General features: G+C 32.8%; 1 protein-coding gene across 3 annotated transcripts in view; it reads right to left on the reverse strand.

Moving 5' to 3' along the window:
* Positions 1 to 16,975, reverse strand: part of LOC135135027 (titin-like) — a 148,485-nt gene that overhangs the window by 41,804 nt on the left and 89,706 nt on the right. For all 3 annotated transcript variants that reach the window (XM_064063964.1, XM_064063965.1, XM_064063966.1), the window contains 6 exons: positions 10,009 to 10,177; positions 9,915 to 9,957; positions 9,726 to 9,858; positions 9,520 to 9,676; positions 8,393 to 9,469; positions 1,689 to 1,861 (listed from right to left, as the gene is read on the reverse strand). In XM_064063964.1, the coding sequence (XP_063920034.1) occupies positions 1,689 to 1,861; positions 8,393 to 9,469; positions 9,520 to 9,676; positions 9,726 to 9,858; positions 9,915 to 9,957; positions 10,009 to 10,177 (1,752 nt within the window). The remainder of the gene's footprint in view (positions 1 to 1,688; positions 1,862 to 8,392; positions 9,470 to 9,519; positions 9,677 to 9,725; positions 9,859 to 9,914; positions 9,958 to 10,008; positions 10,178 to 16,975) is intronic.

Genomic DNA, 16,975 nt, shown 5'->3' on the forward strand with positions numbered 1-16,975 from the left:
ATACTTAAGAGATATTTGCATATTTAGGGGAAATACAGAACCTTCTGGTTTAAAAAACAAACAATAAAACATTATTTCGTGTTTTCGAAAAAAAAACATGAAATTTAATGTAAACAAGTAACTGGTACAAACCACCGCCCACACAATGTTTTGCACAAGAATAATGGAATGATAGAAATGGTAGACTATCCCACCAATTCATTTTATTGGCATATTTCTACAAAATTGTTAATGTTCCATTAAGTTAAAAATCCAAATTGTAAATTGGCGTAACTATTTTTTAAGTAAAACTTATTATAGCGAATAATTATTTTCATTTATATCATACACTTCCAGTCATAAAATTTATTGCTTCAAAATCAATCAACAGTGTGTAGTCCTGTTGAAGATGCAGCAAATTTTAGTCACTTTTTTACCACCAAAATTCTATTTCCATTTCGAAAATCTCATATGTAACGTCAATTTTAGGGTGTTAATGATATTAAAATCGGTGTTTGTTTTTCCTATCTGTATCTTCGGGCGTGCCACAAGGCTCGATGTTAGGGCCACTATTTTATTTAGATTAATTAACGCATTTGTAGAGAAATGATCCCAAAATTTATAATATACTTAGCCCAAAAAATGAAAAAAAAGTGTAGTCTATGGTAGAAAGTTTTTCCATGTTGTAATAGTTCCTTTTTGACACCAGATAAAACTGAGGTTTTGTACCTTGAGAAGAACGGATGGAAATATTGAAATTCTGTAAAAGCTATTGTTTTTAGCTTGAAAGGGCAGGTTAATTTACAACATATAAAAACCTACTTTTGTTTAACGGATTTTGATAGACCTTTAAATTATATTGTCATAGAAATATATGTGCAAACACAATTACACTACTACTCTTACCTTTTGATGTCAGAAGTCTTGGATTACAACGATTTCCTTTGCTGTCTGTCGAAAATAATTTTTCTCAGTTTACAGTCGGCTTACAGCCCAGATGTAACACTCTTAGATTTCTTTTTGTGGTCATAATAAACACATCAGTGCTTACATCACTGTAATCGTAACTAAATGATCTATAAAAATCCGCTCAAACAAATATACATTGCAATTTAAAAAATACAAGTTTGCGAAATTGTTGCAGTGTACTAAATTAAGCTCCTCCTTTAAGGTAAAAGCCATGTGGTTTACAGAATTTCAAAATTTCTATCCGTTCTCAAGATCTAAGGCCGCGTAATTTTATCTGGGACGCCTGTATGTTATCTGAGATCTATCCGGCAATGTGGATGAAGAAAAACGTAGAAGTTAAGTTTAAGTTATATGGAGCTTTTATCTTTAAACGTATTCTGCAATTTGTTTTATGTTCAAGCTTTTAAGCAATTTTGTTAATGTTTAAGCATGTCATGAAAAGTTTATATGAACTTTTCAACTTCCCTCTTTTAAAGAGACCATAGATGATCTCCAAAGACGTTGAATCCACAGAAAACTCGTCATTGAAATGAAACCCTATTTCGACAAAGTAAATTTTCATTCCAAAGCATTCAAGCCATTAATATCATGACAATTAAAATGTTATGACCAATTCTGTACGAACCTAAAACAAAAAACCGCTGGTGACCGTATCACGAACATCTGCGATTCTCGCAGTAAAGAAAACAAGAAATCAAGCCGTAATTAGTATGAAAAATGCAGTGAAATCTGAGCCTCACCTGGAATCTGCCGCCGACCGTCACAGGAACTCCAGCGACTTCCCACGAGACTTTCGGTCTTTCTTGATCCGCATTCCTCAGCCTCGCGCAAAAACTAACAGTTCCTCCAGGAGTGGCGATAACGGGCGATGGGAATTTCACAAACTCGAGCGTTTGCCGCGGAATACACTTTTCTATAACAAAGAAGGTTACCTTTCATATCAAACACATGTCTATGTACACTAGGGAAAAATACCGCGATAAACATCGACGACCGCTCGCTAATTAAGACGTTCAAGTAAAACAGCTACCTAAATATTAAACGCATTTAGCGTACAAACACAAAGATAAGGCGGGCAAGTAAATCAATTTGTCTGCCCTCTTTTCACCGGACAGAGGCAATATTCGAAGGCAATTGCAGTTCTTCAACTGGCGCCTATGGAGAGGTGGGCGCGACCGTGTTATTTTATAACTTTACGAAGAGAAGGTTAACGTTTGCTGTTGTTTTTATCGGGGCAATATCTGCCTTGCGACTGCTTAACAATTTATTCAGAAAATTTATGGGGCGTACGAAGAGAAAACACCACTTAAAGCACCATTAAGCCTGCAATGGATCCGTCTGCTGCTTGAAGAATGGCGTTCGGATGTCTAGGCGGTGCTATCTGGTGTCTCTAATTGTTATTACACCCTGTCGTCTAGTTTTGTGAAAAGGGTCCAATATGCTGCACATTTTGACGCTAATTGTTCGACTGATGTCTTCAACAGATGCAAAAATTAAGGAGTTTTCTGTGTCCAAAGAAACTAGTTTTACAATTTCATATAGGTAAATTTATTCAAACTGAGTTGAAATGAAACAGAACGATAGTTCCCTTGGGCTTTTTAATTTAATTTAATTTTTAAAAAATTGCCCACTCTCGACAGACACCCAAGGCAAAATCAAATAAATTAATGCACAAGCACAGCGCATATTTTAAATTAAATTAGTGTTAGTTAAATGTAAAATATACGCGCTACAACACTAATTTCATTGAAAAATCTATCTATATTCAAATCTATAAACGTACTTCACACAAGGAGTTCGGGAGTTTTTTTTAACAAATTAAAAAAGTTTAGAAAGCACTTCTCTCACCCTCTAAAAGCGTGCCAAATTAGCTATGTTTCTCGGGGCATAAGTTCGAGAAATTTTGAAGAATGTCTAATACAATGTTTTTTCGATGTACCTATTGCGGATTTCGGATGTACTTTAAGACCATTTTTTAAACAACAAAGATTTGTTTGTTAACTCTCATCAATAATTTAATGACGTTATCTCAAAATTATAATATATATATATATAGATTTTTTGAAAAAAACAAAAATGATTGTATAGTGTAGAGACTAGGAACTAGTGAGCAGTGATTTTCCGTTTCCAAAAGTGTGGACTGAAAGCTCTCAATAAACCGCTTAGGTTCATTATAATCATAATTTACTCCCCACACCTTCTTCTTTTTTATATATTAAGAAAAATACTTCCTAAGTTGAAATTATTTTTTGTGATACTACAACACGTGTTTTGGTCCACAGTATCTTCTTCAGGTCAGGTTAGGTCAGTTTCAGTTCTTCAGTTCCTCAATTTTTCGATTTCTCAAGTTTCCAATTTTTAATTTCCCAATTTTTGGATATTTCTTTAAATTTTATGATTTTTCAGTTTTTCGAATCTTCAATTTTTCTTCTATTTTTCAATTTTTCGAGAAGTGGATTTTTCGATTTCACGACTTTTTACTTTTTAACTAAAAATTAGTTCTTACGTAAATTAATTAATACTAACAAAACGTCCTAAATTAGCAATATTAGTGGAACGGTAATCATGCAATAGATTTTTTCAGGAAAGTGCAGTATTATTTTTGTTTTAGAAGTATTGTGTTCTATTTTGTATTAATTTTTGCTTATTTTTAGTCACAATTTTGGTAATGAAAAATTGAAAAATTGAATTAGCGAAGAATCAAAAATTAAAATAGCGAAAAATTAAAAAGAAAACAGAAATTGAAACGCTCCCAAAACTTATAATGTTGAAAAAATTGAGAAATCGAAAACTCGAAAAATCGGGAAATCTAAAAATTAAATAGTCGAAAAATTTTAAAAATCGAAAAATTGAAAAGTAGGAATACTGGAGAACTGAAAAATCGAGAAATCCAAAAAAAAACAAAAAAATTAAATTTGGAAAATCTAAAATTTAAAAATTGAGAAATTAAACAATCGGATGATAATTGAAAAATCGAAACATCGAAAAACTGGAAAATTGAAAATAAAAAAAAAATTGGAAAATCGAAAAACCTAAACTTTTAAAAGTTGAAAAGTTGAAAAATTGAGTAATTGAAGTATAAAACAGTCGAAAAATTGAAAAATCCGAAGTTTAAAAACGCAACATTGAAAATCCAAACAGTAAAAAGTCGTGAAATCGAAAAATCCAGTACTCGAAAAATCGAAAACTCGAAACACTAAAAAATTCAAGAATCGAAAGATTGAATAATCACAAAATTGAACGAAACATCAAAAAATTGAAAAATTGAGAAATCAAAACGTCAAAAATGCAAAGGCTAAAAATCGCAAACTTAAAAAATCGAAAAATTGAAAAATCTAAAATTTAAAACATTGAACAAGTAAAATATCACAAAATTGAAAAATCGAGAAATCTAAACATCAAAAAATCAAAAAATAAAAATTCGAAAATCCAAAATTTAAAAATCGAAAAACTGAAAAATCGACAAATCGAGAAATCGAAACTCCAAAATTTAAAAAACTGAAAAAATTGAAAAATGGGATAACTGAAAAATCGAAACATCGAAAAATTAAAAAACCCAAAAGTTTAAAATCGAAAAATCGAGAAATCAAAAAATCGACACATCGAAAAATACAAAAACTGAAACATCGAGAAATCGAAAAATCAGAGGATCGAGAAATCGAGGAGTCGAAAGCCGAGAAGAAAAGTTAAAAATTGAAAAACTGATAAATCGAAAAATTTAACAATCAAAATATCAAAACATCTGAATTCGATAAATTGAGAAATCTCAGTTCTTTGAAAAATAATAAAAAGTGCGGACAGTTTGAAATATATATTTAAAGCAGATAACTAAATAGTAAAAACGTATCCTCGATTTGTCAGTCACGTTTAGATAACAAGCATCATTGAATCAGTGGTTAAAAGAAAATTAAATTTGATTTATTTTTGTCGTCTCAAGGCAGAACAGAGTATTTTATAGCATCGATTTTGCAACTTCAAAGTTGTTATACAATTTTATTTTCTTCCTCAAAAATCTGGATGCCTAGGGTAGTAAAAACTCAACACAGATCCATAAATCACACATGTAGGATGTTATTTCATAAATTTTAAAGAACATTATTCGGAAAAATTGTAACATGACGTGATCACTTTTGCATTTTCAGAGCATTCGGTTTTGCAATTTCAACATTAAATTAACACATTTTTTATTTTTTTCCCCAAAATCTGAATGTTTAGGGTAAAAATGAAACATAGATTCATAAACCACAAGTGCAGGAATATTTTATTTTATTAAATTTTAATAACATTTTTACTAATGTAAATTTAGGAGATGACGTGATTCTATTCCTAGTAGGGAAGATTAACCAGATTTTGATTAGCGTTTTACCATATGCACCATATCCCTAATACACATATTGACAATAATTGGTTCAGTAAATTCCGAAATTATCTGCCTAATAAAAACCCGGATACACGGCAGACAGAGAGACGGACCGACGGAAATGGGAGCCCTATTTTTTTTGTATTCAAGAGGTCATGAAACGTAGAGAAATCATGAAAGTAGCCAGTCGTCCAACGGACTCGATTACAATACTTTTTTAGCTTAGGCTCGGAAAGTAAAAACGTTATAATATTTGATAGTCAAAGGCGCCCGCAAAACCCTTGATCCTTTCGACAAGGAATCCAAAAGCAAGCAAGCGTTTTTATAAATCATCACCATTATAATTCTGAATAATTTAATTAAGGGCTTCGAAAAAACACCATCGGAAACAGAATGTCAGTGTTCACTAATTCCTGATTTCTACTATACATCAAAATTTTATAAAATATCTTAGAAAAGTACTGAGCCAATTGCTCTGAAATTTAGAAGGTGCTTTGAGGTTGTCGTCAGCCCGATAGATTGCGAACCAAAATTTTGATGACTTCAAAATTTGTGAAGTAGAGTAAATAAATTATATTTATAATGTGTAAAATAATATGCGTCTGTCTATAAGTATGGTTTATAAATACATTCATGTTAAAAAAATCTATGTAAAAAAATTGGCATATTTATTTCACGCTTCTAAGGGTGAGAAAAGTACTTTATAAGTATAACGTTTCGTGATACCTAGAATATGGAAAAATAGGTCTTTCGTTTCTGACTGTCTATCTGTCGTCTGTGTCGATATTTATATCTCTGAAACTACTGCACCGATTATTGTCAAGTTTTATACCTATTTTTGGAATATCGTGTAGATGGAAAACGCTAACCAAAATTTGTCTACTCATCTCTACCAACAACGTAATGATAGCACCTCAAAATTTTGCATAGTAAACCTTATGAATTTCATAAAATAAACAAGCTTTTGTATTTATGATTTATGAATCTGCTTTTATTTTTAACTCTAGACGTCCCGTTTTTTTTTAATTTCATATGAGGAGTGCTTATCAACGCCGTATTTTATAGAAAACCGAAGCCACACTTTTAATTTTTATTATAGAAATTTTCTAAATTCTGAGAGCTGGGCTTCTAATTTAGAATTTCTTATACAGGGCGACTCAAGGGAATTAATGTATAAAGCAATTTATTTTATTGATCAAATAAAGGACAGTTCCCTTCATTTTCCCGAAATTTTGAGTATACAGTATTGTTATTATTAGTATTACTCTGCACCTACATAAATTGATGTTTGTATCCCTGCTAAAACGTTGAAGACGTCATCAAAAAAAGTTGTTGTGGAAAAACTCACTTGAAACAAACGCATAGCATGATTTTTTATCTGTACTTTGAGAGTTCACACAAATTTTATTTAAACTTAAGGGGATGAAAATAAAATTCTCAAAATAAAATTTTATAATTTTTTGAACAAGTTACATTTGAGGGAAATTTTGTGTAACACAATTTTTTTTTCAAGATTTTGCAATAAAAAACACTAAATATTTTTAAAAATCTGATATTCTCTACTAAATGAATCTAAGTTTAGTATTTACTCTCAGATAAATATTCATAGATAAGTGAACGTTTTAAATTTCCCACTACAAATCTTTTTTATTGTAGAATAACTTTTGATTAACTATCACCAAGTTTTTGCGTCACAGTGGATCTCTCAGAAACATATGTTGGTTCATAAGAAACGTCTACAGATATGGAGATGCGACAAAAACTGGGTGCAGAAACAGTATCGACAGACATTCCGGCTTCAGAATCATGTCAACCACATTAGCGAGGTGATATCTCCATCTTTGTTTTTAAGCTGTGATTAAAATTATCTGTCATTAAAATTTCATGCATTCACGATTAAATAAAAAAAAAATCGTAACAGAATTCGAGTTATTATTAAGTATTAACACACATTGCAGTATTTAATGTCTGGTCATTCTCCAGATCTAGATGTACGTATTCCTGTTCCGAATGTGTCAAAAAGTAAATACAAGTGATGAATTATTATTTATCAAACAATACAATACAATGACTAACAATTTTATCAAAGTAAGAAAGATAGTGAGTAACTAATAAAAGAGTTTTTTTCGTAGGATGGAAATATCTTACTCTAAACATGGCTAACTGAATAATTGTAACCGGTATGTTATATGCTAAATCACTGCTTCGGGTAAAGTAATTTAATAAAATAATAAACAAAAAAATAACAAATAGGGGCGAATTCATAAATCACAGGAATATGAGTATGTAATTTTATGAAATTTAAGTAATGCAAAATTTTGACATGGCGTCACCAAGTTGTTGGTGGGGACAGACAAACAGACGGAAACGGGGACCTACTTTTTCATACTGTAGAGGTCATGAAACGTCAAGAATATGACAGTAGCCGTTCACCGAACGGACTCTGTTACCTAGCTTACTCTAGGAAAATAAAAAATATAATTCTTTTATTTTTTCTGAACTTACCTTCATAATAAATCATTTAGTTCTATAATGGAAATTACTGGCTAACAACTAGTTTAGAGAAACTGCACTTTTTTTGTGTATGCCATATTTAAACATAGATCTGATCGAATTATTGTATACATGATTTTAAAATAATTATTGAACATAGAATTTATGTTTACATCTATGACTTTGGGTTTTCAATTGCTAGTTTTATTACCTGATGTTAGTAACACCGTGAAAATCTCCAAAATCAAATCAAATCAAAACATACATAGTGTTATTATGTTAAATCTTGCACAAAGTTGGCGTTGATCCTTTCAATAACATTAGCAACATTTGACTAATTTCATATGCTAAACATGCAGCAGCTTAAAATTCTTACCTTAGAATTACGTTCATTAAGTTTCTATTGTATATTCTGCAGTTTTTACGATTACTAACTACAATTACTTTGTCCCCATTATTTTCTACTAGAAAGCATAGTGCACTTTTACTACTGTTCGTGTAAAACAAAAACAACCCGCCATACATTAAAAGTGAACATTTTAACTAGAAAATTGACTGTTCCGCACTAAACGCTACCACCGAGATATTTACCATGAACGACAAGCTGGCATTTGGCAGACGCTTCTCCAAACAAATTATAGACCTCACATGTGTACCATCCCGAATCCTGTGCGAACGCATCACTCACTGTCAAAACAACCAGTCCGTCTTCACAAGTTTGCCGGAATTCGTCGCAATCGGGTAGCACACAGCCGTCCTTCATCCAAACAACATCAAAAGGCTGTCTTCCGGTAACCTTCAGCTGCAACTTCGCCGGATTTCCTTCTATGGCATTCAACATTTCAGGCATCGCCTTTGCCACTCTTGGCGCCAGCTCCTCTTCGATTATTTTTAGCTCAACTATTGATTTCACCGAACCATTGTCATTTGAGGCCACACACGAGTACGAACCTTCATCGGTGAACGTTACGTCTTTGATCATCAAACTGGCGACTTCGTCGTCGTGGGAGGTAACGTATTTCGGGGAATCCTCGAGAGGCACCCCATCTTTGTACCACTTGAGGAAAGGGGTGGGAACTGAACGAATGTCGTAGAAGAGGCGAGCGGTACTACCGTACCTCACGGAACTACTGAAGAGGTTTTTGCCGTATGAGGGGGCTGGTTTAGGGGAGAGGCTTCTAGCACGAAGACCTCTAGCGGAAGCTGGTCGGTGCGAAATCACTTCAAGTCGGGCCGACGCTTCCACTCTCCCAACGTCGTTTTCAAGAGTGATTTTATATAGACCTGAATCGTTAGGTACTACATCGCGGATTTCTAGGATTCTTAAATCGTCGCTCTCCGTGAGGGTCATCCTCGAGGAAGAGGTTAAAACTGAGCCGTCCTTTTCCCAAGTGACCCAGGGGTCTGGGTGGCCGGCTACAGCACACTGGAACCTCACGGTTTCGCCTTCTTCAGCGACACGGTTGTGAGGGATTGCGTAGAATTTAGGTGCTTGAGCTCTAATCCGGCGGACTCTGTCAGCCTGGGATTGGTACACCCGGGTCAGAGGGCGCGGGGACACGCTTCTAATCGGAGTAGTCTTAGGAGTTGACCTCGGGGTAGAACCCGCAGTTAAAGTTGATGGACGCTTGAGTTGTTGATTAAGAAGGTTTTCTTTTTCCTCCGGTACTACGAAAAAATAGTTTAAATTTATTCCAATCGAGACAAACGTCGCTTACTGTCGACTATTATACAAGCAGAAGTGAACACTTTTCCCAAGTTGTTGTAAGCCACACATGTGTACTCGCCTTCATCTTCAGGGTAAACCTTACTAATGGATAAAATAGCAGTTTCACCATCAAATTCAGCATTGAAATCTTCTCCTAAACGGATTAGCTACAACATTTAGTTTTATTAAATGCAAAAAAAGATATTTCAATCTAACCTTTCCTCCTTTTTCCCATCGAACGTCAAAGGGAGGATTGCCTTCAACTTTACACTCTAAGGCGACACTGTCGCCGTCACAGCACCTCAAGTCTTTAAGATCTTGTTTAATAGTTGGAATAGTTTGGTGATTTCTGTAAAAGCAAGTGTATTATATAACAGTGTAAAAAAAAAAATTCGCGTGACCTACCCAATTCTTTTACCAACATCCATGGTGCCTACTTTGGCGTCATCTGTAAATCAAAATTGTCAGTACCTACTCTACATTCGTATTTGCTACCCACCTCTAACTTTTATCTGCAACGAAATGATAGCTTTAGCATCTCCATTACAATTTTTAGCGTATACGGTGTAAGTTCCGGTGAAATCTAATTTGGCGTTTGGAATTTCCAGCCGATATTCCGGGCCGTCACCAATGCGAAGAAAATGAGAAGCATCTCTATAATAATCAGGCTGTAAATAAAATTTTAATTAATCGACTTGTTTTCGCCGTACTGTAATAATCTGCAGACGCGGAAATGTTTTCATTTACCGGAAAGTTTTTGTGTTGAAGAATTGTCTAGGAGCAATAATCGTAACAAGGTCAGATAAATGGCGTAGAAAGAAACATTTTACAATCAGTTTATGCTGACCACAATTATGACATTTTGGTTGTTGTTTACACACAACATAATGTTAATCGTTAATAATTTATTATGGTATAGAGGAATGAATGTCATTTTTATTTCCTTTTTAGATTTGTTTTGAATGTACGAACTTGATGAAAACAGCAACGTCAATTTTGGCTAAACATGGCTTCGTCGATTTTGTTCGAGAATGACTACCTTATATGAGCCAAATGCGTCATATAAATGCCAAATGGTACATTAAAATGCAAAATGCGCATCGTTTTACCGCACTGTAGAAATAAAGGACCAAAACTTTAAAATATTTCATTACCTTACTGACATAAAAATCCATCTTTTAATGACGAGACTGTTAAATTGATTTTAATCGTTATTGCTGCCAGTATTATTAAACCATGCTGGGATGATTTTTAAGTTGCCTTATTTATGCTTTCATAATATAGGGTTACCTTAATGCACTTATAAGCAATTGCAAATTACGTCGGAATTTATCTCCAAATAAATGAAGACTTACTGCTTGTGTAGCCCTACCTAAAACAGCTGTTTCATTTTTTAATAAAGATCCACCAACACCGCACTGCGTTTACAATAAGTTGTAATTTAATCTTGAGTTACCAGGTTACGACGATCAAAGGCGGTTCTTGACAAGTGAAAAAGAGATGTGTTGTTTTTATAGGATTGCATTAACTTTAACAACTCTGCTGCTTTCGTGTGTTTTCAGTATAATTCGTCAAGTGGTGGTTCTTTATTTAAAAAAAATTCTGCTTGATATTTATTTAATTATTTTAGTCCCGACGTCAATGGTGCATTTAGCAATTTATTACTGCAAACTGCGAAGGTGTTTCAACTGGAAATTTTGTCCAGATAAAAATCGTTTACGTTTTAAAAGATTAATGACGCGATTTCGTCCATTCCCGTGCTTAAGTTGTTTTCTTAAATTTAAGAAATGTCAGTGACTATTGTGGGTGTTTTTGATTAATCAGAAAAGATTTGTATTCATATTTGGCTGTGTTTAATGTCTAAATTATGAAAATTGTGAACATTAAAAATATTTTATTTGCATAATTTAAGTGATCTTTTATAGATAGTAGAGTTATAAATCTTCTTACAACATGTGTAACATGATTCCAATTAAGTTTTCCTTTCTGAGAAGAAATATACTGTACTCAGCACGAATCCTATACACGATTTTTTTTTTGCTCCTCTATGTCTATTATAACCTGTCCATTATACATTAATCATACGATATTAACTATTGGATTTTTATGTCGAAAACAATTTTATACAATTATAAATTATAACACATTTTCATTTACTTACTCAACAACAGAAAAATAAAAAATGCGGTGCAGAGTCGAAATAACTCGTACCCTATATCATCGAGTATGGACAGGTGTTAGATCTGGCAAGCATAGAACATGTAAGTGCTAGTTATAAAAAAAAAACTATCATTAAAAATATAGATCCGATTTATTTATGGCCATCACCAAAATTACTTCTCTTTTAACAAATAAGCCAGAAATTTCTGTCATTGTATCTTTTTGAAAAATCTTCCAAACCAGAGATCTAATTATCTAACTGAATATGTTATCAACTGTTAAACTGAAGTGAAATCCCAAAAAATCTAATCTTTATAAATCGAAATAATCTCTAAGTTGTTTACACACATCCTTCTTCGTCTTTGCAGTATTATTATTCTCGCATATACGGACTTCCTGTTGTCTCCTTTTGTATACTCGTCAGAGTGCTTTCACTAACAATAACATAAAATTAATATGACAATAGCATGTGTACTGAAATTTATTTAAGGTTGTCTTTAATTATCGGTATTGTTTGTGCTTCAAAAGCGAACACTTTTTTGCAAAAGTTGTACAAAAGCTTATAGATTTGAATTGTTAAGTGAATGTGTGAACTTTCACATGTACTTTAAATGTGAAGCAAAGGCGGTTTAAATGTTTCTGCATCTTTCGTTAAACTGCTTTCTATCCTGGGTCTTGTTTTTCATTCCTTCCCTCGCTACACCACTTTCTTTCCGCAGCTTTCTTGACACAGTTTTTCCATTTCATCTTAGAGTTCTTTCTTTTTCTTCCTTTTCCACTTTTATATTTTCTCGACGTGTCATGGCTCCTGCAGTAGGAAGAAAGTGGTCTCCCGGTTCCGTCTGTCTGCCTGCCTGTCTGTCTGGTATGTGTATCCATTTTTTTTTAGTTAATCGTTCAGGAGGAAATACCTTAGCTGCCCTTCTATTTTATCCTTTATCGGTTTAATTAGTATTTTCTGACACTGTGTCTCATTACTGTCATTTCTTATTTTATCCCTCCTAGTTTTGTTTTCTGTTTTTGTTAATAATCTGGCAATTGTATTAACGCGACTTTTTGTTTTTCTGTATTTTCTTTTTCCCTAGGAATGTTTTTCTCATCATATTAAATATTTTCACTGTTTTCTTTACTCTTTCATTTATTTTTTGATATATTTTTCCATTGACTTGTATTATTCTTCCTAAATATTTATAACATTGCAATTGTTCAATTACTTTCCCTTTTAGTTTTTCGAATTTGATCTTTATATTTACTTTCGATATCTCCCTAAGATATCTAAATTAATTTCTTCTTCTGTTTTTGCTAATATAACCATGTCATCTGTAAACATTAGTTCACTAAGGTAGATTGCTTGCATCTGCCATTATCTTATTTTTACTTTTTCCCTTATTTTCGTGGCTTCCTCTATCGCTTTGTTCAAAATGATTGAGTACAGGAGTGTACTCCACACAAACCCTTGACGTGTCATGACCCTTAAACTACGAAAAAGTGGTGTCGCGTTTCCGTCTGTCTGTCTGTCTGATGTCTGTGTCCATTTTTATTAGACACGTAATCTCCGAGACTGCTGGACCAATTTTCGCATGTATATTGGGACTATTATGTAGATGGCTAAAATTTGGCTAATCATCCCCATCACCAATGGAATGATGTCATCTCGAATTTTCACCATCGATATCCAGAACTTTTCGAAAAAAAGTTCAAAACTGTATAACACTATTTTGAAATTTAACTTCGAAACTGCAAAGGTTTCATCTCAATTAAATTCAAAGTGGGTGAGGTCAGTTTTCTTTTTTTGTTGTTGTATAATGTCAAATGTCAAATATCAAATCATACACACAAAATAAAGCAAAAAAGTCTTTTTTATATAGATATAGAAGAATTTCGCCTTCAGGGTTAAAATTGAACAGGGGGCGTAATTAATTTGGTTCGAGATTATTCTAGAAATCTGTCTAGAAATCTGAAATTATAGACTTCTGATTTATTTGTAGAGCTAGAACTGCAGAACGAAATCAAAAGTTCGATAGAATTTTAGAAGAGTTGCAAAAATTTATAGACAAATTCTACTCGAAAAAGAGAATATTTAGTTATTCATTTCGGTTAGAGACAATTTTTCTGTCCAAAAAGTGACTGTTTTAATTTCGGATAAATTTAAAGAAATTTGGTGTTTTGTTGCTGGATGAACTTGAAAAAATCTTTTGAGCTTTTAGTGTTTTACTTTTTACGAATCTGAAAAAGTCTTGAGTGTTTTTTCTTATAATAATTTAATGAAATTTCTTATAAGATACGCCATTTGCCAAAATCTATCTTATTTTAGAAGGTACTAGCCCCGCCCACCCACCCTCTCGTTTCTTAGAGGGTATGTCATTTGCCAAAGTCAGTTTTATCGTAGCAGGTACTAGCCCCGCCCACCCGCCCTCTCTTTTCTTAGAGGATATATCATCTGCCAAAGTCAGTCTTATCTTAGCAAGTGCTAGCCACGCCCACCCGCCCTTTCTTTTCTTAAAGGATATCTCATTTGACAAATCAGTCTTATCTTAACAAGTACTAGCCCCGCCCACCCACCCTTTCTTTTCTTAGAGGGTATGTCATTTGCCAAAATCAGCTTTATCTTTTTTTCTTATTCGTAGATTCGATCACTTGACAAAATAAAATTAAATTGTCATCTCAGTTAATAAATAAGCCAATGAAATTCAAAAACGGAGGTGGGTGGGGTTAGTTTTACCTTTTTTGTCTAGATTTCCCTGTTTTTGAATATAAAACCCACTTTTCCACCAATAAAATGAATGATCACAAAGAAAACAGGGTGGGTGGGCAGGGTTGCACTTTGAATTTTTTTAAGCATAGAATTGGACAGTTTGATAAACTAAAATTCAATTTTCATCTCACAATAAATCAAATAAGCCAATGAAATTCAAAAACGGAGGCGGGTGGGGTAGTTTTACTTTTATTGTCTAGATTTCACTATTTTTCATTATAAAATCCACTTTTTGTCCAATAAAATGCGTGATAAAAAAGCAGGATGGGTGGACCAATTTGAAAGTTTTTCTTATTCGTAGATTTGACCACTTAACAAAATAAAATTAAATTTTCATCTCAGTAAATAAATAAGCCAATGAAATTCAAAAACGGAGGTGGGTGGGGTTAGTTTTATCTTTTTTGTTAATATGTCTCTGTTTTTCAATATAAAAATCCACTTTTCCACCAATAAAATGAAAGATCACAAAGAAAGCAGGGTGGGTGGGCGGGGCCACTTTAAATTTTTTTAAGCGTAGAGTTGGACAATTTGATAAACAAAAATTCAATTTTTATCCCACAGTAAATAAAATAAGCGAATGAAATTCAAAAACGGAGGTGAACTGGGTAGTTTTACTTTTATTGTCAAGATTTCACTATTTTTCATTATAAAATCCACTTTTCGTCCAAAAAATTTGAATACCTAAAACCTGCTCTGAAATCTTGTAAATATTATAACGTTATCGTAATCGTGGTAACTCGTTAAGCAAAATTTATTGGTTTATCCTCTTCCAAAAAATTGATGACCCCATCTCAAAATTTTACCGAATAAATCCTCTCTGAAATATGCAAAATATTATGACTGTATACGTGTAGTTTATCAATGTACTCATAATTTTTAGAATTACTTATACGAGGTAACTCAAAAAATTAATCAAAGAGTCAATTTATTTTATTGATTAAATCAGGAACTGCGCACCGAAAGCTTTGAAATCTTGCAGACTTTTTAAACTGGTCAAAATATATCTGTTTATTCCCCTCAAGAAATTGATGTCGTCACCTCAAAATTGAATGAGTCTGTTTGTGTCATATACGTTAAAACTCATTTGAAATGTTTTTAGTTTTAAGTGTTCTACCAAAAGAAATAAAATTCGTATAATCAAATTTTATATATTTTTCGAACAAGCTGTATTTATTTTATTGTACTTCAGGGGCGAGGGAATTTCTGTCGAAATAACCTTCGGCCAATTTTTTAATAAATTTTCCTCTGACTTGCCTGATCACAAATATCAGGTCTTGTCTGCTTCTTCCCTTTCTGGACACAGGTTGAGTGTTTTCTATACTGGTTTCAATCTCCCCTATTATTCTCCTTTCCATCATTCTTGTCAGCATTTTTTCCATTATACTTGATAATGTGATGTCCCTATAATTATGCAATTTCCTTTTTTATCTATCGGTAATACTATCCCTCATTTCTAATTTTGTGGTATATTTATTTCCCGTATTATCAATGATTAACTTTTATCATTTAGGGGGTTACATTATCTCTCCCAAATGTTTTTCCTAATTTTATCTTTCGTATGCATTCTGAGAATTCTTCTTGTTGTATTGCTTCCACTTCCTGAGATTTATTCTGCGTCTCGTCTTCTTTCTCTTCATTTAGATCATCTTCAGTCAATTCTTGATCGAAAATGTTGCCATTTGTAGATTGTTTTCTCTTCATCTGTGATTATCTTTCAATCCTTGTCTTTTATATTAGTCTAATTATATTCCTTCATCTGTTTTCGCTGCTTTAGTGTTCCAAAAAATAGTTTCTTCCTCCCTTCTCTTCGAATTTTATTTATGTGTCCTTGCTTTGCTTTTTCATTGTCTTCTTCACTATCTATTTTCTCTTTATTTGTTTTATTTCTGTGGTCTACCATTCTGTTCATTTTATCTTTTTCTTGTTGTTTTTGTAGTTCTACAGCTCCTTCTTTCGTCCCATTTTTCTTCTATTCTAAATTTTTCTGTTTCCTTTAATTTTGCAATTTAGTATTTAGTTTCTTCAAGTTTTTAACTAGTCATCTTCTGTTTCGTGCTGTGTATTCCTTTTACTACTTTTTCTTTCCTTATCTTTGTCTTATTCATTTTTATCAAATGAGTCTACATTTGTAGTTTGTGAGTGTATTTATATTTATTAGAATTTTATACAGCAGTATAGTTTCCGTTTTCGTCTGTCTGTCTGCCTTCTGTCGTCTATGTTGATTTTTTATTAGACCGATAATCTACGAAACTTTGTCTAATCATCCCCATAAACACTGTGATGACATTTCCTTAAAATATTTCATAGTAAATGTTGTTTAAATTTTTTCTACAGGTGTGGGTTATGAAGCCGTCTTGTTTTATTTTTGAAAAAAGTTAAAAAAAATTAGGAATCTGCTTTGTTTTTGATTGTATTTGAAAGAACCTTTGAAGTTCCTAGTGTTTTTTTTTTAATTTTGATATCTACCATAGCCTTGAGTTTTTATTTTTGAAAGAATTTAGAAAAATCTCTGGAATCCCTGGTGTTTTGTTTTTGAAGGAGACTGAAAGAA

Source organism: Zophobas morio, unplaced genomic scaffold (genome assembly GCF_036711695.1).
Source record: "Zophobas morio isolate AGI-343-1 ecotype UQ-CSIRO unplaced genomic scaffold, CSIRO_AGI_Zmor_V1 ptg000024l, whole genome shotgun sequence".
In the NCBI taxonomy this organism is placed as follows: Eukaryota; Metazoa; Arthropoda; class Insecta; order Coleoptera; family Tenebrionidae; genus Zophobas; species Zophobas morio.